This window comes from Pristiophorus japonicus, chromosome 1 (assembly GCF_044704955.1).
Source record: "Pristiophorus japonicus isolate sPriJap1 chromosome 1, sPriJap1.hap1, whole genome shotgun sequence".
Classification (NCBI taxonomy): Eukaryota; Metazoa; Chordata; class Chondrichthyes; family Pristiophoridae; genus Pristiophorus; species Pristiophorus japonicus.
In genome coordinates this window covers 431,451,171-431,474,265 of record NC_091977.1, presented here as the reverse complement: position 1 = coordinate 431,474,265, position 23,095 = coordinate 431,451,171, and the positions used below count along the sequence as shown (strand labels likewise).

Below are 23,095 nucleotides of genomic sequence, written 5' to 3'. Positions count from 1 at the left end.
CCGCCTGGGGGCAGTCGAGAAATGGGCGGTGACCAAATTCGGCCCCAATGAAATTATAGAATTTAGATCGAACTGCACCACCAAATGTGACATGAATTGGGACCTTACTTGTATCCATTGTTATTCAGTCTCTTGTTACTTGATATTTATTTTTCCATAATGATCTAATTGAATGCTGAAACAGGCTCAAGGGGCTGATTGGCCTATTCCGATTCCTTTTTTCCTATAAATCACAATTTCTCTACTGTGTATCTTCTATTTAAAACATAGTGCGAGGAGCGAGCCCAATGTCTGAAACACTTATCTACCATCTCCTAGTCATATCAACAGTTAGAATGTAACATTCAACAAAATTGTTGAATTTTATTTAGATTGTATCACCCCCACATTTGTTACTAAATATATATAATTATCCGTCAAATTTGATGTTGGATTAATCCACCCTCTGAAAGGTATCCAGCTAAGCCAGAAGAATGCCAAAATGTCATATTTTTACCACTTTAGCCTTTTTCCTGGATTCAACAATGCAATGGGGCTGAAATTGGTGAAACACAAGTTCTGCCCGTTTTACGGCGGTCCCCGGGCGGTGCGTAAGTTTTTAACCACCCGGTACCGCTGGGGCCAAGTGGGCAGGAATTTCATCCCACTTTTCTCGGCGGTGAGCAAAGTGCAGCAGGCGGGAACAGCGTGCAGCGGGAGGTGTGCGACGGAGGAGGCCTTTTGACTCGGGAATCTTCGGCTCTCGAGTTCTGCGCACACGCGCGCGGCTATCAAGTTCCGCTCCCCGAGAGGCACTGACAAGAGGCCAGAGAATGCAGGCCTGAGATCGCTGTGTGTGTGGCGGGCGAAGAGATTCCTGTGGAGGCGGGGGGGGGGGGGGGAAGAGATCGCTGTGGGTGGGGGGTTGGGGAAGAGACTGGGGTGTGGGAGAGAGACTGGGGGGTGAGAGACTCTGGGGGTGGGAGGGTGGTGGTGAGAGAGAGAGATACATCAAACTGTGGAGAACTAGTAAGATATGTGTAATATCGAACAAACCTGTCTGCTCTGTGTATATACCGCCCACTTAAGATCCACTTAAAAGCACCCTCCCAGGACGGTATGCAGTTCCAGCAGTATATCATGAATTTTGCAATTTTGGGCGGTATATCGGCGGTCTGGCTGCATGGGTGGGCGGTGTGCATACTGCCCGGCAGCATGTCACTGTTGAATTTTCCATCGGCGGTATGTAGGTGTTTTTTCCACCAAAATTGCATTTTTGAACGATAAGCGGGCGGCAGTGGACGGTATGTCGATGAATTTTGGGCCCAATATCTCCATAATCTTCAACTGTTTACATTTTATCTCATAGTTAAGCTGATGTAATAACAGTGTGGAGACGTTTGTGATTTTGTAATTTAAGTGGCACAACTGAGTTAGCGTGTATCCTATGAAATGTGCTGCACAGCATGTTCCTTTTCCTCATGACAAACTGGGACGAATACAAAAGCAAAAAGTTTATATGATATGCAAACGAGTCATGTAGGCAACTTCTAAGTGACTTCTGAGAAGAAAAAAAGAAAGCGAAGAATGTGTGGTAGCAGTGTCTCCCAACCCCCCACTTCCAGGTCATTCTAATGCATTTTCTTTTATTTCAGTGATACTCTTGAACTTTCCCCTTCTTTGATCATTCTGGCGTTTTAAAACACAAGGGTGGTTTCTTAGATTTCTGCTGAATATGTTAACATGTACATATTGATTTGTCTTTAATCTTCAATGACTGCATATATTTTAGATGCACAGCTTAGATTGTGATTTCACTTGGATTTTATATACTTTTGTGCTTGATGGTTGATTTTATAAATGGTCAAGATTAAAATTTGCTCTTCAAGGCTGCTATTGTAATGTAAATGCTGGTCAAGGTTGGAGGAATTTGCACAAAGTCCAAGTGGAAAGTGAATATCGTGTGAGAAGTGCTCACGCATTTATTTATTCATCTGTCTCTCAAATCAGTGGAACCTCTCCTCTGGCCTGCCTTAATGCCATGCTTCATACCAATGCTCGTGTGGAAGATGGAGCTTTCTGTCGAATTCCAGGAAAGATGGGTCTTTATGCTCTTAAAGTAAGTAAATGTATAACACCTTTTAACACTAGTTACATTTCTAATGTTTTATTATTACTAGGAAATAGGAAAACTGTTGGTTTGTATGTCTTTCCAAATAAAAGGTAAATACTCAGACATATAAATGTTTGATCGGTAGCTAAAAGCTTATTGATTTTAGTTGTGCTACCAGTAAATAGAATAAATAAGTTATATAACGTTGCATGGTGGTGGAGACTTTATTCTTTCCAATCTATTTGGTTGAATTATTAACTGCGGTAATTTTTAAAACTGCTATATCATGTTGGCATGACATCAAAATCAATTATAAATCCAGTTACATGCAATTTTTGCATTAACTATTAATTTGTCTTACGTTCTTTCATTATATGTAAAGATACAACATTATGATTTGCTCAGTTTTATACATTCAATCTCGAATGAGGACAGGCCCAATTGAAGATGTCCTCTCTATAACAAACAATTGTGTATCAATTAATTGATCATATTGGTGTAGCAGCAACAATGGAGAACTTTCAACTACTGTTTAAGCCCAGTCGGTCATTTTTAAAAGAAACACTTGCATTTACATAATATATTAGCTCTGTCAGACACATGTCAAAATGTTTCAGATACAATATAGTTTTTTTAAAGTGCAGTAACTGTTGTTATATTGCCAAACACAATTGTCATATTATGCACAACAATGAGAGTAATGAGCAGTTAATCTATTTCTAGTGCTGTGGTTAACCAGTACACCAGGAGGGCTCCCAGCTCTTCTAGATCTATAATATCCACTTGAACTGACAGAGTTTAACATCTCAACTGATATACAGCACACAGGAACAACAACTTGCATAGCCTTTTTAACATAGTAAATGTTCCCAGGCATGTCACTTTGGAAAAAAATGTAGTATACCGGAGTGTCAGCATAATTTATGTGCTCAAGTCCCAGCTTGGGGTGTGAACCGCAACCTATTGATTCAGAGATAAGAGTGCTACCAATTGAGGCAAGCTGGCATTGTACTGCACTCGGCCAGAAAAGCAAGATAGAGGCTCAAATACTCATTAAGCCTGAAGTCAAATACTGATTCTCCTTTGCTGTAGGGGAACTGAGGGTGGTAGGCCAATAGCGGCACTCACCCTATGCCCATCTAAATTCACCAGTTATTATGGTCAGGTCATTTCTCTGAGAAGTTCTGAACTAAGTGGTATAAATACTAAAGATGTTACACTGTTCAACATGAATTTCTGGATTTTAAAAAATTATTGTCAAATTCAAAAATTTTTATGTAGAATGTAGGCTGGTCCTGTCATTCCCGTGCATTGTTATTCCTGTAATCATTCAAACGGTTCAGTTTCAGGAAATAGGCAGTCTCATTAATACTGAAAGATTTATATTTCTCCTCTGTAGTCTGGATATTGATGTTACTGGTTGGAATTAAAGCGAAGCTATAATTGTGAGCTGAAACCTGTAAACTTTCAGCACAGCAGTTCAGTATAAGTGTTATTCCTCAGTATACAAGGGATATGTGACAAAAGCAACCAACATGCTTTGTATGCAGAGCAAGCCTCAAAAAGATGTACACCAAGGTCTTGCTTTACCAGGATCCCTCCCTCTGGCCTCTTACTCTCTCTAGACCTTTTCATTACAAACTGCCGATGGGACATCGGCCATCTCAATTTCTCTGATCCCCTCACTCACTCCAATCTACCTCTCTCTGAACTTGCAGCACTCCACTCTCTGATCCAACCCCAACTTTATCATTAAACCTGCTGACAAGGGTGGCGCTATTGTTTTTTGGCAGACTGACGTTTGCCTTGCAGAGGCTGATCACCAAATCTCTGACACTTCCTCCTACCTCCCCCTGGACCATGACCCCACTACTGAACATCAAGCCATCACTTTCCAGACCGTCACTGACCTCATCTCTTCTGGAGATCTTCCCTCCACAGCCACCAATCTCATAGTTCCCCAACCCCGTACAGCCTGCTTATACCTCTATCCCAAGATCCACAAACAGGACTGTCCCGGTAGACCTGTCGTTTCAGCCTGTTCTTGTCCCACAGAGCTTATTTCTTCCTATCTCAACTCTTTTTGTTTCCCTTTGTCCACTGTCTTCCCACCTACATCCGCGACTCCTCTGACACCCTCCGCCACTTTAACAGTTTCCAGTTCCTTGGCCCAAAACGTCTCCTATTCCCTATGGACGTCCAATCCCTCGACACTTCCATCCCCCACCAGGATGGCCTGAGGGTGTTCCTCTTCTTCCTCGAGCAGAGGCCCAACCAGTCCCCATCCACCACCACCCTCCTGCACCTGGCTGAACTTGTTCTCAAATCGAACAACTTCTCCTTTAACTCTACTCACTTCCTCCAAATTAAAGGTGTTGCTATTGTTGCCAAATTAAGTTAATTTAAGGGTTAAATCATGGCAGGAGAGCCCAGCCCCATGTCATGCTCAACCTGTGCTATGTGGGAAATCAGGGACATAAGAACATAAGAACATAAGAATTAGGAACAGGAGTAGGCCATCTAGCCCCTCGAGCCTGCTCCGCCATTCAACAAGATCGGCTGATCTGGCCGTGGACTCAGCTCCACTTACCCGCCCGCTCCCCATAACCCTTCATTCCCTTATTGGTTAAAAATCTATCTATCTGTAATTTGAATACATTCAATGAGCTAGCCTCAACTGCTTCCTTGGGCAGAGAATTCCAAAGATTCACAACCCTCTGGGAGAAGAAATTCCTTCTCAACTCGGTTTTAAATTGGCTCCCCCGTATTTTGAGGCCATGCCCCCTAGTTCTAGTCTCCCCAACCAGTGGAAACAACCTCTCTGCCACTATCTTGTCTATCCCTTTCATTATTTTAAATGTTTATATAAGATCACCCCTCATCCTTCTGAACTCCAACGAGTAAAGACCCAGTCTACTCAATCTATCATCATAAGGTAACCCCCTCATCTCCGGTATCAGCCTAGTGAATCGTCTCTGTACCCCCTCCAAAGCTAGTATATCCTTCCTTAAGTAGGGTGACCAAAACTGCACACAGTACTCCAGGTGCGGTCTCACCAATACCCTGTACAGTTGCAGCAGGACCTCCCTGCTTTTGTACTCCATCCCTCTCGCAATGAAGTCCAACATTCCATTCGCCTTCCTGATTACCTGCTGCACCTGCAAACTAACTTTTTGGGATTTATGCACAAGGACCCCCAGCTCCCTCTGCACCGCAGCATGTTGTAATTTCTCCTCATTCAAATAATATTCTCTTTTACTGTTTTTTTTTCCAAGGTGGATGACCTCACATTTTCCGACATTGTATTCCATCTGCCAAACCTTAGCCCATTTGCTTAACCTATCTAAATCTCTTTGCAGCCTCTCTGTGTCCTCTACACAACCCGCTTTCCCACTAATCTTTGTGTCATCTGCAAATTTTGTAACACTACACTCTGTCCCCTCTTCCAGGTCATCTATGTATATTGTAAACAGTTGTGGTCCCAGCACCGATCCCTGTGGCACACCACTAACCATCGATTTCCAACCCGAAAAGGACCCATTTATCCCGACTCTCTGCTTTCTGTTAGTCAGCCAATTCTCGATCCATGTTAATACATTTCCTCTGACTCCGCGTGCCTTTATCTTCTGCAGTAACCTTTTGTGTGGCACCTTATCGAATGCCTTTTGGAAATCTAAATACACCACATCCATCGGTACACCTCTATCCACCATGCTCGTTATATCCTCAAAGAATTCCAGTAAATTAATTAAACATGATTTCCCCTTCATGAATCCATGTTGCGTCTGCTTGATTGCACTATTCCTATCCAGATGTCCCGCTATTTCTTCCTTAATGATAGCTTCAAGCATTTTCCCCACTACAGATGTTAAACTAACTGGCCTATAGTTACCTGCCTTTTGTCTGCCCCCTTTTTTAAACAGAGGCATTTCATTAGCTGCTTTCCAATCCGCTGGTACCTCCCCAGAGTCCAGAGAATTTTGGTAGATTATAACGAATGCATGTGCTATAACTTCCGCCATCTCTTTTAATACCCTGGGATGCATTTCATCAGGACCAGGGGACTTGTCTACCTTCAGTTCCATTAGCCTGTCCAGCACTACCCTCCTAGTGATAGTGATTATCTCAAGGTCCTCCCTTCCCACATTCCCGTGACCAGCAATTTTTGGCATGGTTTTTGTGTCTTCCACTGTGAAGACCGAAGCAAAATAATTGTTTAAGGTCTCAGCCATTTCCAAATTTCCCATTATTAAATCCCAATTCTCATCTTCTAAGGGACCCATATTTACTTTAGTCACTCTTTTCCGTTTTATATATCGGTAAAAGCTTTTACTATCTGTTTTTATGTTTTGCGCAAGTTTACTTTCGTAATCTATCTTTCCTTTCTTTATTGCTTTCTTAGTCATTCTTTGCTGTCGTTTAAAATTTTGCCAATCTTCTAGTTTCCCACTAACCTTGGCCACCTTATACGCATTGGTTTTTAATTTGATACTCTCCTTTATTTCCTTGGTTATCCACGGCTGGTTATCCCTTCTCTTACCGCCCTTCTTTTTCACTGGAATATATTTTTGTTGAGCACTATGAAACAGCTCCTTAAAAGTCCTCCACTGTTCCTCAATTGTGCCACCGTTTAGTCTGTGTTCCCAGTCTACTTTAGCCAACTCTGCCCTCATCCCACTGTAGTCCCCTTTGTTTAAGCATAGTACGCTTGTTTGAGACACTACTTCCTCACCCTCAATCTGTATTACAAATTCATACTGTGATCACTCATTCTGAGAGGATCTTTTACTAGGAGATTGTTTATTATTCCTGTCTCATTACACAGGACCAGATCTAAGATAGCTTGCTCCCTTGTAGGTTCTGTAACATACTGTTCTGAGAAACAATCCCATATGCATTCTATGAATTCCTCCTCAAGGCTACCCCGTGCAATTTGATTTGACCAATCAATATGTAGGTTAAAATCCCCCATGATTGCTGCCGTTCCTTTTTCACATGCCTCCATTATGCCCTTGATTATTGTCCGCCCCACCATGAAGTTATTATTTGGTGGCCTATACACTACGCTCACCAGTGACTTTTTCCCCTTACTATCTCTAATCTCCACCCACAATTGCAGTGTCCCTGACTGCTATGTGTGCGGGAAGTGTATCCAGCTGCAGCTCCTGTCAGACCGCATTGCAGCACTGGAGCTGTGCATGGATTCACACTGGAGCATCCGTGATGCTGAGGATGTCATGGATAGCATGTTTAGTGAGTTGGTCACACCGCAGGTAAAGGTTACAAAGGCAGATAGGGAATGGGTGACCATCAGGCAGAACAGTAGTAGGAAGGTAGTGCAGGGGTCCCCTGCGGTCATCTCCCTCCAAACAGATTTACCACTTTGGATACTGTTGTGGGAGATGGCTCATCAGGGGAAGGCAGCAGCAGCCATTTTCATGGCACCATGGGTGGCTCTGCTGCACAGGAGGGCAGGAAAAAGAGTGGGAGAGCTATAGTGATAGGTGATTTTATTGTAAGGGGACTAGATAGGCGTTTCTGCGACCACAATCGAGACTCCAGGATGGTATGTTGCCTCGCTGGTGCAAGGGTCAAGGATATCTCGGAGCGGGTGCAGGGCATTCTGCAGAGGGAGGGTGAACAGCCAGTTGTCGTGGTGCAAATAGATACCAACAATTTAGGTAAAAAATGGGATGAAGTCCGACAAGCTGAATTTAGGGAGCTAGGAGTTAAATTAAAAAGTAGGACCTCAAAGGTAGTAATCTCAAGATTGCTACCAGTGCCACGTGCTAGTCAGAGTAGAAATAGCAGGATAGTTAAGATTGTTGTGTATCTGTAAAGCATGCACTCCCATTTTCCGCCACAAGGGCGCTCATCCCCTGAAGTCCCAAAGGATCCCAGCATCCCTTGGGAGCACTGTATATAAGCTGGCCCCAAAGGCCTGTTGCTCACTCTGGAGTGTCTTAATAAAAACTGAGGTCGCTGTTACTTTAACCTCCCTGTGTGCAGCCTCAGCTGTGTTAGGAACACAATAACTGGCGACGAGAATACGAATCCAACGCAAAGGATGCAGCAAACTGTGGGCATCCTGGAGAAGTTCTCGGAGGGTGAGGACTGGGAAGCCTATGTCAAAAGGCTAGACCAGTACTTTGTAGCCAACGAGCTGGACGGAGAAGGAGAGTGGTCCTCCTCACTGTCTGCGGGGCACCGATCTACAGTCTCATGAAGAATCGTTTGGCTCCGGTGAAACCCACAGATAAGTCATATAAGGAGCTGTCTACACTGATTCGGGAGCATCTTAACCTGAGGGAGAGCGTGCTGATGGCGAGGTATCGGTTCTACATGTGCCAGCGATCTGAAGGTCAGGAAGTGGCGAGCTACGTCGCTGAGCTAAGGCGACTTGCAGGACAATGTGAGTTTGATGGCTACCTGGAGCAAATGCTCAGAGACTTTTTTGTACTGGTCATTGGCCACGAGACCATCCTCCGAAAACTTTTGACTGTCGAGACACCGACCCTCAGTGAGGCCATTGCGATAGCACAGGCGTTTATGTCCACCAGTGATAACACCAAACAAATCTCTCAGCACACAAGTGCTAACAATGTTCATAAATTAACTGGAACTGCGTTTCCGATCAGAAGTGTACAGGGCAGAATCCATGAGTCTGCAACTGCCAGCAGGCCTCAGGTGACCCAGATGACTCAGAGTCCCCAACAAAGGATGAATGCAAGGCAATTCACACCTTGTTGGCGTTGTGGCGGCTTCCATTCAGCCTATTCATGCCGCTTCAAAGTGTATATTTGCAAGAGCTGGGAAACAATGGGGCACCTCCAACGAGCTTGCAAACGAGCTGCAAGCTCTGCAAAACCTGCTAACCATCACGTGGCAGAGGAAGATCGGTCCATGGTGGATCAAAGCAATTTCAAGCCTCAGAGAGAGGAGGCAGATGCTGAAGTACATGGGGTGCACACATTTTCGACGAAATGTCCACCTATAATGCTAAACGTTAAATTGAATGGCTTGCCCGTAGCCATGGAACTGGAAACTGCCACTAGCCAATCCACCATGAGTAAAATGATGTTTGAGAGACTATGGTGCAACAAGGCAGACCAGCCCTGAGCCCCATCCACACGAAACTGAGAACGTACACCAAAGAGCTTATTACTGTCCTGGGCAGCGCCATGGTCAAGGTCACCTACGAGGGCACGGTGCATGAACTGTCTCTCTGGATTGTCCTGGGCGATGACCCCACACTGCTTGGAAGGAGCTGGCTGGGCAAGATCCGCTGGAACTGGGATGACATCCGAGGGCTATCACATGTCGATAAGGCCTCATGTACCCAGGTTCTTAACAAATTTCCTTCCCTTTTTGAGCCAGGCTTTGGAAACTTTTCTAGGGCGAAGGTGCAGATCCACTTGGTCCCAGAGGCACGACCCATTCACCACAAAGCGCGAGCAGTACCACACATGATGAGGGGGAGAGTGGAAATCGAGCTGGACAGGCTGCAATGCAAGGACATCATCTCCCCAGTTGAATTCAGCGAGTGGTCTAGCCCGATTGTTCCAGTACTCAAAAGTGATTGCACGGTCAGGATTTGCGGCGATTATAAAATAACTATTAATCATTTCTCGCTACAGGACCATTACCCGCTACCTAAGGCAGACGACCTATTACGACGCTGGCAGGAGGCAAGACATTCCCCAAGCTCAACTTCACTTCAGCCTACATGACGCAGGAGCTGGAGGAGTCTTCGAAGGGTCTCACCTGCATCAACACGCACAAGGGACTGTTCATCTACAACAGATGCCCATTTGGAATTCGGTCGGCTGCAGCGATCATCCAGGGAAACATGGAGAGCCTACTCAAGTCGGTACCACACACGGTGTTCTTTCAGGACGACATATTGGTCACAGGTCGGGACACCGCCGAGCATCTGCAAAACCTGGAGGAGGTCTTCCAGCGACTGGATCGCGTAGGGCTGCGGCTGAAGAGGTCGAAATGCATTTTCATGGCAACAGAAGTGGAGTTTTTGGGGAGAAAGATCACGGCGGATGGCATTCAGCCCACAGACGCCAAGACAGAAGCTATCAGGAATGTGCCCAGGCCACAGAACATCACAGAGCGGCGGTTGATCCTGGGACTCCTCAACTATTTTGGTAAATTCCTACCGGGGTTAAGCACCCATTTTGAGCCCCTACATGTGTTATTGCGCAAAGGTGAGAACTGGGTATGGGGAAAAAAACAAGTAATTGCTTTTGAGAAAGCCAGAAACATTTTATGCTCAAACAAGCTGCTTGTATTGTATAACCCGGGTAAAAGACTTGTGCTAGCATGTGCCATGTCGTCTTACGGAGTCGGGTGTGTATTACAACAAGCTAACCATGCGGGGAAGTTGCAACCTGTCGCCTATGCTTCCAGGAGCTTGTCTAAGGCCGAGAGGGCCTGCAGCATGATTGAGAAAGAGGCATTAGCGTGTTCGGGGTAAAGAAAATGCATCAGTACCTGTTTGGCCTCAAATTTGAGTTGGAAACCGATCACAAGCCCCTCACATCCCTGTTCGCTGAAAACAAGGGGCTAAATACTAATACCTCAGCCTGCATACAAAGGTGGGCACTCGCGCTGTCAGCGTATAACTATACCATCCGCCATAGGCCAGGCACCGAGAACTGTGCGGATGCTCTCAGTCGGCTACCATTGCCCACCACGGGGGTGGAAATGGCGCAGCCTGCAAACTTGTTGATGGTGGCGCAGCCCGCAGACTTGTTGATGGTCATGGAAGCATTTGAAAATGATAAATCACCTGTCACGGCCTGCCAGATTAGGACTTGGACCAGCCAAGATCCTCTGCTGTCCCGAGTAAAAAAACTGTGTGCTGCATGGGAGCTGGGCCAGCATCCCCGCTGAAATGCAACAGCCAATCTAGCCTTTCCAGTGGCGAAAGGACGAGCTGTCCATTCAGGCAGACTGCCTATTGTGAGGTAATCACGTAGTGCGACCAAAAAAGGGCAGGGAGACGTTCATCTCGGATCTCCACAGCACACACTCAGGTATAGTAATGATGAAAGCGATAGCCAGATCCCACGTGTGGTGGCCCGATATCGACTCTGACTTAGAGTCCTGTGTACGGCAATGCAGCGTATGTGCTCAGTTGAGCAACGCGCCCAGAGAGGCACCACTAAGTTTGTGGTCCTGGCCCTCCAGACCATGGTCGAGGATCCATGTCGACTATGCGGGCCCGTTTCTCGGTAAAATGTTCCTGGTGGTGGTGGATGCTTTTTCGAAATGAATTGAGTATGAAATAATGTTGGGAAGCACCGCCACCACCACCATTGAAAGCCTGAGGGCCATAATTGCCACCCACGGTCTGCCTGACATACTGGTCAGTGACAATGGGCCATGTTTCACCAATGCCGAATTTAAAGAATTCATGACCCGCAATGGGATCAAACATGTCACCTCGGCCCCTTTTAAATCAGCCTCCAATGGGCAGGAAGAGCAGGCAGTACAAACAACAAACAGAGTCTTAAATGAGTCACAGAAGGCTCACTCCTAACCCGCCTGTCCCGAGTACTGCTCAACTACCGCACGAGACCCCACTCGCTCAAAGGGGTGCCCCCGACTGAGCTACTCATGAAAAGGACACTTAAAACCAGACTCTCGCTGGTTCACCTCAACCTGCATGATCAGGTAGAGAGTAGGCGGCAGCAACAAAATGTAAACGATGGTCGGGCCACTGTGTCACGGGAAATTGATCTGAATGACCCTGTGTATGTGCTAAACAATGGACATGGTTCCAAGTGGATCGCGGGCACGGTGATAGCTAAAGAAGGGAATAGGGTGTTTGTAGTCAAACTAGACAATGGACAAATTTGCAGAAAGCACCTGGACCAAACGAGGCTGCGGTCCACAGACTGCCGTGAACAACCCACAGCAGACATCACCTTTTTCGAGCCCACAACACACACCCAAAGGATCAACGACACCACGCCGGACCAGGAAATTGAACCCATCATGCCCAACAGCCCAGCAAGGCCAGGCTCACCCAACAGCCCTGCAGGGCCAACAACACACCAGCCCAGCGAGGGCACAGCCAGCACACCAGAACAGACATTTGTACCGAGGCGGTCCACCAGGGAAAGAAACGCTCCCGACCGCCTCACCTTGTAAACATTTTTCACTTTGACTTTGAGGGGAACGTAATGGTGTGTATCTGTAAAGCATGCACTCCCATGTTCCGCCAGCAAAGTGCTCTGCCCCTGAAGTCCCAAGGGATCCCAGCATCCCTTGGAAGCACTGTATATAAGCCGGCCCCTAAGGCCCGTTCCTCACTCTGGAGTGTCTTATTAAAGACTGAGTCACTGTTACTTTAACCTCACTGTATGCAGCCTCATCTGTGTTAGGAACACAATAAAGATGAATATGTGGCTTGAGGAATGGTGCAAGAGGGAGGGATTCAAATTCCTGGGACATTGGAACCGGTTCTGGGGGAGCTGGGACCAGTACAAACCAGACGGTCTGCACCTGGGCAGGACCGGAACCGATGTCCTAGGTGTAGTGTTTGCTAGTGCTGCTGGGGAGGGTTTAAATTAATATGGCAGGGGGATGGGAATCTATGCAGGGAGACAGAGGGAAGTAAAATGGGGGCAGAAGCAAAAGGTAGAAAGGAGATAAGTAAAAGTGGAGGGCAGAGAAATCAAAGGCAAAAATCAAAAAGGGCCACATTACAACGTAATTCTAAAAGGGCAAAGAGTGTTTAAAAAAAGCAAGCCTGAAGGCTCTGTGTTTCAATGCGAGGAGCATTCATAATAAGGTGATGAATTAACTTCGCAGACAGTTGTTAATGGATATGATGTAATTGGGATTACGGAGACATGGCTCCAGGGTGACCAAGGCTGGAAACTCAACATCCAGGGGTATTCAATATTCAGGAAGGATAGACAGAAGGGAACAGGAGATGGAGTAGCGTTGCTGGTTAAAGAGGAGATTAACGCAATAGTAAGGAAGGACATTAGCTTGGATGATGGGGAATCTGTATGGGCAGAGCTGCGGAACACCAAAGGGCAGAAAACGCTCATGGGGGTTGTGTACAGACCACCAAACAGTAGTAATGAGGTTGGGGATGGCATCAAACAGGGAATTAGGGATGGTTTTCCAAACCAGTATGTCGAGGAACCAACTAGAGAGATGGCCATCCTAGACTGGGTGTTGTGTAATGAGAGAGGATTAATTAGCAATCTTGTTGTGCGAGACCCCTTGGGGAAGAGTGACCATAATATGGTAGAATTCTTGATTAAGATGGAGAGTGACACAGTTAATTCAGAGAGTAGGGTCCTAAACGTAAAGAAAGGTGACATCGATGATGTGAGACGTGAATTGGCTAGGATAGACTGGCGAATGATACTTAAAGGGTTGACGGTGGATAGGCAATGGCAGACATTTAAAGATCACATGAATGAACTTCAACCTTTGTACATCCCTGTCTGACGTAAAAATAAAAGGGGGAAGGTGGCTCAACCATGGCTAGCAAGGAAAATTAGGGATAGTGTTAAATTCAAGGAAGAGGCATATAAATTGGCCAGAAAAAGCAGCAAACCTGAGTACTGGGAGAAATTTAGAATTCAGCAGAGGAGGACAAAGGATTTAATTGTGAGGGGGAAAATAGAGTATGAGAGTAAGCTTGCAAGGAACATAAAAGATGACTGCAAAAGCTTCTGTAGATATGTGAAGAGAAAAAGATTAGTGCAGACAAATGTAGGTCCCTTGCAGTCAGAACCAGGTGAATTTATAATGGGGAACAAAGAAATGGCAGACCAATTGAACAAATACTTTGGTTCTGCCTTCACGAAGGAAGACACAAATAACCTTCTGGAAATACTAGGGGCTCGAGGGTCTAGCGAGAAGGAAGAACTGGAGGAAATCCTTATTAGTCAGGAAATTGTGTTTGGGAAATTGATGTGATTGAAGGCAGATAAATCCCCAGGGCCTGATAGTCTGTATCCCAGAGTACTTAAGGAAGTGGCCCTAGAAATAGTGGATGCATTGGTGATCATTTTCCAGCATTGTTTTGACGCTGGATCAGTTCCTATGAATTGGAGGGTAGCTAATGTAACTCCACTTTTTAAAGAATGAGGGAGAGAGAAAACAGGGATTATAGACTGGTTAGCCTGACATCGGTAGTGGGGAAAATGTTGGAATCAATTATTAAAGATGTAATAGCAGCGCAATTGGAGAGCAGTGACAGGATTGGACCAAGTTAGCATGGATTTATGAACAGGAAATCATGCTTGACAAATTTTCTCAAATTTTTTGAGAATGTAACTAGTAGAGTGGACAAAGGAGAACCAGTGGATATGGTGTATGTGGACTTTCAAAAGGCTTTTGACAAGGTCTCACACAAGAGATTAATGTGCAAAATTAAAGCACATGGTATTGGGGGTAATGTATTGACGTGGATAGAGAACAGGTTGGCAGACAGGAAGCAAAGAGTAGGAATAAATGGGTCCTTCTCAGAATGGCAGGCAGTGATTAGTGGGGTACCACAAGGCTCAGTGCTGGGACCCCAGCTATTTACAATGTACATTAATGATTTAGACAAAGGAATTGTATGTAATATCTCCAAGTTTGCAGATGACACTAAGCTGAGTGACAGTGTGAGCTGTGAGGAGGATGCTAAGAGGCTGCAGGGTGACTTGGACAGGTTAGGTGAGTGGGCAAGTGCATGGCAGATGTAGTATCATGTAGATAAATGTGAGGTTATCCACTTTGGTGGCAAAAACAGGAAGGCAGAATATTATCTGAATGGTGACAGACTAGACAAGGGGAGGTGCAACGAGACCTGGGTGTCATGGTACATCAGTCATTGAAAGTTGGCATGCAGGTACAGCATGTGGTGAAGAAGGCAAATGGCATGTTGGCCTTCATAGCGAGAGGATTTGAGTATAGGAGCAGGGAGGTCTTACTGCAGTTGTACAGGGCCTTGGTGAGGCCACATCTTGAATATTGTGTACAGTTTTGGTCTCCAAATCTGAGGAAGGACATTCTTGCTATTGAGGGAGTGCAGCGAAGGTTCACCAGACTGATTCCCGGGATGGCAGGACTGATATATGAAGAAAGACTGGATTGACTAGGCTTATAGTCACTGGAATTTCGATGAGAGGGGATCTCATCGAAACATATAAAATTCTGATGAGATTGGACAGGTTAGATGCAGGAAGAATGTACCCGATGTTGGGGAAGTCCAGAACCAGGGGTCACAGTCTAAGGATAAGGGGTAAGCCATTTAGAAACGAGATGAGGAGAAACTTCTTCAATCAGAGAATTGTGAACCTGTGGTATTCTATACCACAGAAAGTTGTTGAGGCCAGTTTGTTAGATGTATTCAAAAGAGAATTAGATGTGGCCCTTACGGCTTGAGGGATCAAGGGGCATGGAGAGAAAGCAGGAATGTGGTACTGAAGTTGCATGATCAGCCAATGATCATATTGAATGGTGGTGCACGCTCAAATGGCCAAATGGCCTACTCCTGCACCTATTTTGTATGTTTCTATATTTCTAACCCGCATGGGTCCTAGGTTATGCCTGCCTTTTCGTGGAATCTGTGGAACATTCTTTGTTCCAGTCCTACTCGGGTCCCCTCCCTCACCTCTTTTTCTGATACATTGATGACTGTATCGGTGCCATTTCCTGCTCTCACCCGGAACTGGAAAATTTCATTCACTTTGCATCCAACTTCCACCCTTCCCTCACCTTCATATGGTCCATCTCAGTCTCTTCCCTTCCCTTCCTCGACTTCTCTGTCGCCATTTCGCATCCTGTAAGGACTCCATTTCATTCTCCCAGTTTCTCCGTCTCCGTCGCATCTGCTCTGACGACACCACCTTCCACACTCATGCCTCTGACTTATCTTCCTTTTTTCTCAACCGAGGATTCCCCTCCACCGTGGTTAACATGGCCCTCAACCGTATCCGTTCTATTTCCAGCACTTCTGCTCTCACCCCTTCCCTGTCCTCTCAGAACCATGACAGGGTTCCCCTTGGCCTCACCTGTCACCCCACCAGCCTCCATGTTCAACGGATCATCCTCCGCCATTTCCGCCACCTCCAGCGCGATCCCACCACCAATCACAGCTTCCACTCCACCATCCCCCCCCCCCAGCATTCCAAAGGGACCGCTCCCTCCGCGACACCCTGGTCCATTCCCCAGCATCCCCTCCCCTTCCCACTTCACCTTCCTGTGCAAGTGCAGGAGATGCTGCACCTGCCCTTTTACCTCCTCCCTTCCCACTATCCAGGGCTCCAAATACTCCTTCCAGGTGAAAAAGCGATTTACTTGTACTTCTTTCAATTTAGTATACTGTATTCGCTGCTCGCGATGTGGTCTCCTCTACATTGGGGAGACCAAACGCAGATTGGGTGACGCTTTGCCGAACACCTCCATTCAGTCCGTACGTGTGACCCCGAGCTTCTGGTCGCCTGTCACTTTAATTCTCCCCTCCATTCCCAGTCTGATATCTCTGTCCTCGGACTCTTGCACTGTCCAATGAAGCTCAACGCAAGCTCGAGGAACAGCACCTCCTCTTTCGTTCAGACACTTTAGAGCCTTCTGGACTCAACATCGAGTTCAACAATTTCAGACTATAACCTCTGCCCATATTTTTCTCTGGTGTATTTTTTCTCTGTGTGTTTCCCATGGCAGCTAATAATTATGCTGCCATTCACTCCCTATCTCAACTAATCTTTTTCTAACTTCTGCTATTACCATCTCAAGTCGGCCCATCATCCCTTTTGTTTCTCAAATCTCTCCTGTCTTGCACCCTCTCACAGACCTTCCCTTTTGTTCTTTCCTCCCCTCCCCCTTTTAGTGCTCCTTAAGAATTTGTTGATTCGAACATTCACCAGTTCTGACGGAGGGCCATCGATCCGAAACAATAACTCTGCTTCTCTCCACAGATGCTGCCTGACCCCCTGAGATTTCCAGCATTTTCTGTTTTTACACCAAGGTTAAGGTTGACTAGCTGATTTCTGCTCAAACAGAACATAATTGTTGCACTATTTTAGATAAAGAATACTTTTGTAGAAAAGATATGTGACCACTAACTTAATTGTTTTTGTTATCTACAGAAAGATGAATTGGTAATGTCAGCAGAGGGCGTCATTGATTTGGATGGTGAATCAGATTTAGACGGCTGTGAAATGGCTGAAATAAACAATAGTAATGGAGAGGAACATGGAGGTATGTGGAGTTGTCAGTAATTTCGAACATGAAGCTGTGGTAATTTGCAACTTGAGAAGAAAGGCTTTTGACATTTGTTAGATTCAGTTTGGAATCAATGACTAATTTCATTTTAGAATGCAAATAAAAACCCCGGCTTCTATTCTCCACTGCTAACCGTCTTCTGAAACCCCTCTCCCCAGTCTCCTGCACCCTCACCTTTGACAATAAGTTTGAGGAGCTCATGGACTTCTTTGTCTCTAAGATTAAGACTCTCTGTTCAGCTGCCTTTGCCACTACCCTTCCTTCCCCTAGCCCAGTGGGCCAAACTTCCTCTAAGGTTCCACCCTGGCCGAGCCCTGAACTCACATCTTTCTCCAGTTTCTCTCTGATCTCCCATCATGATCTCTCTGTGCTTAGCTTGTCTAGGAGATTCGCTTCCTGCTCCCTCGACCCTGTTCCCGCCAAACTGCTGGCAACCCAACTTCTTTTTCAGGCTTAAAATGCTGGAAGTACTCAGCAGATCTGGCAACATCTGTGGAGAGAGAAACAGAGTTAACGTTTCAGTTTGATGAATTTTCATCAGAACTAGAAAAAGTTAGAGATTTAACAGATTTTACGCAAGTGCAGAGGCAAGGAAAGCGGGGAGGGGAGGAAAGAACAGCAAGATGATGATAGGATGGAAGGGAGGAGAGATTAAAAGACGAAAGGAATGATGGTGCAAGGCAAAAGAAGATGGTAATGGGACAAGTAAAGAAACAAAGATGAGTCTAGAAGAGGTGTAAATGGGAATGGTAGAATCGGCTACCATGTGAAAAAATAGGGGCAGAGGTTATGGTCTGTAATTGTTGAACTCGATGTCGAGTCCAGAAGGCTGTAGAGTACCTAATCGAAAGACACTGTTGACCACTCCATCCTTTTCCAACGCCTCCCACCATCGTCCAGCTGGGCGGATTACACTCGACTGGTTCCATTCTTATCTATCTAATCGTAACCAGAGAATCACCTGCAATGGTTCTCTTCCCGCTCCCGCATCGTTACCTCTGGTGTCCCCCAAGAATCTGTCCTTGGCACCCTCCTATTTCTCATTTGCATGCTGCCCCTTGGCGACATCGTCCAGAAACACAGAATCAGTTTTCACATGTACGTTGACGATACCCAGCTCTACCTCACCACCACTTTTCTTCACCCCCTCCTCGGTCTTTAAATTGTTAGGTTGCTTGTCTAACATCCAGTTCTGGATGAGCAGTAATTTTCTCCAATTTAATATTGGGGAAGACCGAAGCCATTGTTTTCAGTCCCCAAAACAAACTCCGTTTTCTCGTCACTGCCTCTATCCCGCTCCCTCTGAACCACACTGTTCGCACGCAACCTTGCTGTCATAGTTGACCATGAAATATGCTTCTAAACACATATCTGTGACATAACTTAGACCGCCTATTTCTACCTCCGTAACAGAGTGTCAGCTGTGGCTCAGTGGATAGCACACTTGCCTCTGAGTCAGAAGGTTGTGGGTTAAAGTCCCACTCCAGCAACTTAGAACATAAGAACATAAGAATTAGGAACAGGAGTAGGCCATCTAGCCCCTCGAGCCCGCTCCGCCATTCAATAAGATCATGGCTGATCTGGTCGTGGACTCAGCTCCACTTACCCGCCCTCTCCCCGTAACCCTTAATTCCCTTATTGGTTAAAAATCTATCTATCTTTGACTTGAAAACATTCAATGAGCTAGCCTCAACTGCTTCCTTGGGCAGAGAATTCCACAGATTCACAACCCTCTGGGAGAAGAAATTCTTTCTCAACTCGGTTTTAAATTGGCTCCTCCGTATTTTGAGGCTGTGCCCCCTAGTTCTAGTCTCCCCTACCAATGGAAACAACCTCTCTGCCTCTATCTTGTCCATCCCTTTCATGATTTTAAATGTTTCTATAAGATCACCCCTCATCCTTCTGAACTCCAAGGAGTAAAGACCCAGTCTACTCAATCTATCATCATAAGGTAACTCCCTCATTTCTGGAATCAGCCTAGTGAATCGTCTCTGTACCCCTTCCAAAGCTAGTATATCCTTCCTTAAGTAAGGTGACCAAAACTGCACGCAGTACTCCAGGTGCGGCCTTACCAATACCTTATACAGTTGCAGCAAGACCTCCCTGCTTTTGTACTCCATCCCTCTCGCAATGATGGCCAACATTCCATTTGCCTTCCTGATTACCTGCTGCACCTGCAAACTAACCTTTTGGGATTCATGCACAAGGACCCCCAGGTCCCTCTGCACCACAGCATGTTGTAATTTCTCCCCATTCAAATAATATTCCCTTTTACTGTTTTTTTTCCCAAGGTGGATGACCTCACACTTTCCGACATTGTATTCCATCTGCCAAACCTTAGCTCATTCGCTTAACCTATCCAAATCTCTTTGCAGCCTCTCTGAGTCCTCTACACAACCCGCTTTCCCACTAATTTTAGTGTCATCTGCAAATTTTGTTACACTACACTCTGTCCCCTCTTCCAGGTCATCGATGTGTTTTGTAAACAGTTGTGGTCCCAGCACTGGTCCCTGTGGCACACCACTAACCACTGATTTCCAACTGGAAAAGGACCCATTTATCCCGACTCTCTGCTTTCTGTTCACCAGCCAATTCTCTATCCATGCTAATACATTTCCTCTGACTCCGCGTACCTTTATCTTCTGCAGTAACCTTTTGTGTGGCACCTTATCGAATGCCTTTTGGAAATCTAAATACACCACATCCATCGGTACACCTCTATCCACCATGCTCGTTATATCCTCAAAGAATTCCAGTAAGTTAGTTAAACATGATTTCCCTTTCATGAATCCATACTGCGTCTGCTTGATTGCACTATTCCTATCTAGATGTCCCGCTATTTCTTCCTTAATGATAGTTTCAAGCATTTTCCCCACTACAGATGTTAAACTAACCGGTCTATAGTTACCTGCCTTTTGCTTGCCCGCTTTTTTAAACAGAGGCGTTACATTAGCTGCTTTCCAATCCGCTGGTACCTCCCCAGAGTCCAGAGAATTTTGGTAGATTATAACGAATGCATCTGCTATAACTTCCGCCATCTCTTTTAATACCCTGGGATGCATTTCATCAGGATCAGGGGACTTGTCTACCTTCAGTCCCATTAGCCTGTCCAGCACTACCCCCCTAGTGATAGTGATTGTCTCCAGGTCCTCCCTTCCCACATTCCTGTGGCCTGCAAATTTTGGCATGGTTTTTGTGTCTTCCACTGTGAATACGGAAGCAAAATAATTGTTTAAGGTCTCAGCCATTTCCACATTTCCCATTATTAAATCCCCCTTCTCATCTTCTAAGGGACCAACATTTACTTTAGTCACTCTTTTCCGTTTTATATATCTGTAAAAGCTTTTACTATCTGTTTTTATGTTTTGCGCAAGTTTACCTTCGTAATCTAGCTTCCCTTTCTTTATTGCTTTTTTAGTCATTCTTTGCTGTTGCTTAAAATTTTCCCAATCCTCTAGTTTCCCACTAACCTTGGCCACCTTATACGCATTGGTCTTTGATTTGATACTTTCCTTTATTTCTTTGGTTATCCATGGCTGGTTATCCCTTCTCTTGCCGCCCTTCTTTTTCACTGGAATATATTTTTGTTGCGCACTATGAAAGAGCTCCTTAAAAGTCCTCCACTGTTCCTCAATTGTGCCACCATTTAGTCCTTGTTTCCAGTCTACTTTAGCCAACTCTGACCTCATCCCACTGTAGTCCCCTTTGTTTAAGCATAGTACACTCGTTTCTGACACAACTTCCTCATCCTCAATCTGTATTACAAATTTAACCATATTGTGATCACTCATTCCGAGAGGATCTTTTACTAGGAGATTGTTTATTCTTCCTGTCTCATTACACAGGACCAGATCTAAGATAGCTTGCTCCCTTGTAGGTTCTGTTACATACTGTTCTAAGAAACAATCCCGTATGCATTCTATGAATTCCTCCTCCAGACTACCCCGTGCGATTTGATTTGACCAATCGATATGGAGGTTAAAATCCCCCATGACTACTGCCGTTCCTTTTTCACATGCCTCCATTATTCCCTTGATTATTGCCCGCCCCACCGTGAAGTTATTATTTGGGGGCCTATAAACTACGCCGACCAGTGACTTTTTCCCCTTACTATCTCTAATCTCCACCCACAATGACTCAACATTTTGTTCATTGGAGCCAATATCATCCCTCACAACTGCCCTGATATCATCTTTTATTAACAGAGCTACCCCACTCCTTTCCCTTCTTGCCTATCTTTCTGAATCGTCAGATACCCCTGTATGTTTAATTCCCAGTCTTGGCATTCTTGCAACCATGTTTCTGTAATGGCCACCAAATCATACCCATTTGTAATGATTTAGCCGTCAACTCATTTACTTTATTTCGAATGCTGCGTGCATTTAGGTAGAGTGTTTTCATCCTAGTTTTTAAACCATGATTTTTAGTTTTGACCCCTCTTGCAGCCCTTTTATATTCAGTGGCCCTTTTTGTTTCTTGCCTTTGGTTTCTCTGCCCTCCACTTTTACTCATCTCTTTTCTGTCTTTTTTTCTGTCTCCCTGTATTGGTTCCCATCCCCCTGCCATATTAGTTTAACTCCTCACCAACAGCACTAGCAAACACTCCCCCTAGGACATTGGTTCTGGTCCTGCCCAAGTGCAGACCATCCAGTTTGTATTGGTCCCACCTCCCCCAGAACCTGTTCCAATGACCCACGAATTTGAATCCCTCCCTGTTGCACCACTGCTCAAGCCACGTATTCATCTGTGCTATCCTGCGATTCCTACTCTGACTAGCACGTGGCACTGGTAGCAATCCCGAGATTACTACTTTTGAGGTCCTACTTTTTAATTTAGCTCCTAGCTCCTTAAATTCATCTCGTAGGACCTCATCCCTTTTTTTACCTATGTCGTTGGTACCAATGTGCACCACGACAACTGGCTGTTTTCCCTCCCTTTTTAGAATGTCCTGCACTTGCTCGGAGACATCCTTGACCCTTGCACCACGGAGGCAACATACCATCCTGGAGTCTCGATTGCGGCCGCAGAAACGCCTATCTATTCCCCTTATGATTGAATCCCCTATCACTATCGCTCTCCCACTCTTTTTTTATGCCCTCCTGTACAACAGAGCCAGCCACTGTGCCATGAACTTGGCTGCTGCTGCTCTCCCCTGATGAGTCATCTCCCTCAACAGCACTCAAAGCAGTGTATCTGTTTTGCAGGGGAATGACCATATGGGACCCCTGCACTACCTTCTTTGTACTAGTCTTCCTGCTGGTCTTCCATTCCCTAGCTGGCTGTGGATCCTTCTCATGCGGTAAGACCAACTCACTACACGTGCCACTTATGTAATTCTCAGCATCGTGGATGCTCCAGAGTGAATCCACCCTCAGCTCCAATTCCGCAACGCGGTCCGTCAGGAGATGGAGGCGGATACACTTCTCACACACGTAGTCGTCAGGGACACCGGAAGCGTCCCTGAGTTCCCACATGGCACAGGAGGAGCATATCACCTGACCGAGCTCTCCTGCCATGACTTAACCCTTAGATACCTTGAGCACATAAATCTCGGCTGACACTTCAGTGCAGTGCTGAAGGAGTGCTGCACTGTCGGAGGTGCCATCTTTTGGATGAGACGTTAAACCGAGGTCCCGTCTGCCCTCTCAGGTGGATGTAAAAGATCCCATGGCACTATTTCGAAGAAGAGCAGGTGTCCTGGCCAATATTTATCCCTCAATCAACATAACAAAAACAGATGATCTGGTC

The 23,095-nt window shown here is 45.6% G+C and overlaps 1 protein-coding gene across 1 annotated transcript in view; it reads left to right on the top strand.

Moving 5' to 3' along the window:
* The window catches only part of LOC139275521 (putative Polycomb group protein ASXL3), a 529,548-nt gene that overhangs the window by 143,710 nt on the left and 362,743 nt on the right, over nucleotides 1-23,095 (top strand). Inside the window, exons 3-4 of the mRNA XM_070892694.1 lie at nucleotides 1,990-2,098; nucleotides 17,212-17,323. Of these exons, the coding sequence (XP_070748795.1) occupies nucleotides 1,990-2,098; nucleotides 17,212-17,323 (221 nt within the window). The remainder of the gene's footprint in view (nucleotides 1-1,989; nucleotides 2,099-17,211; nucleotides 17,324-23,095) is intronic.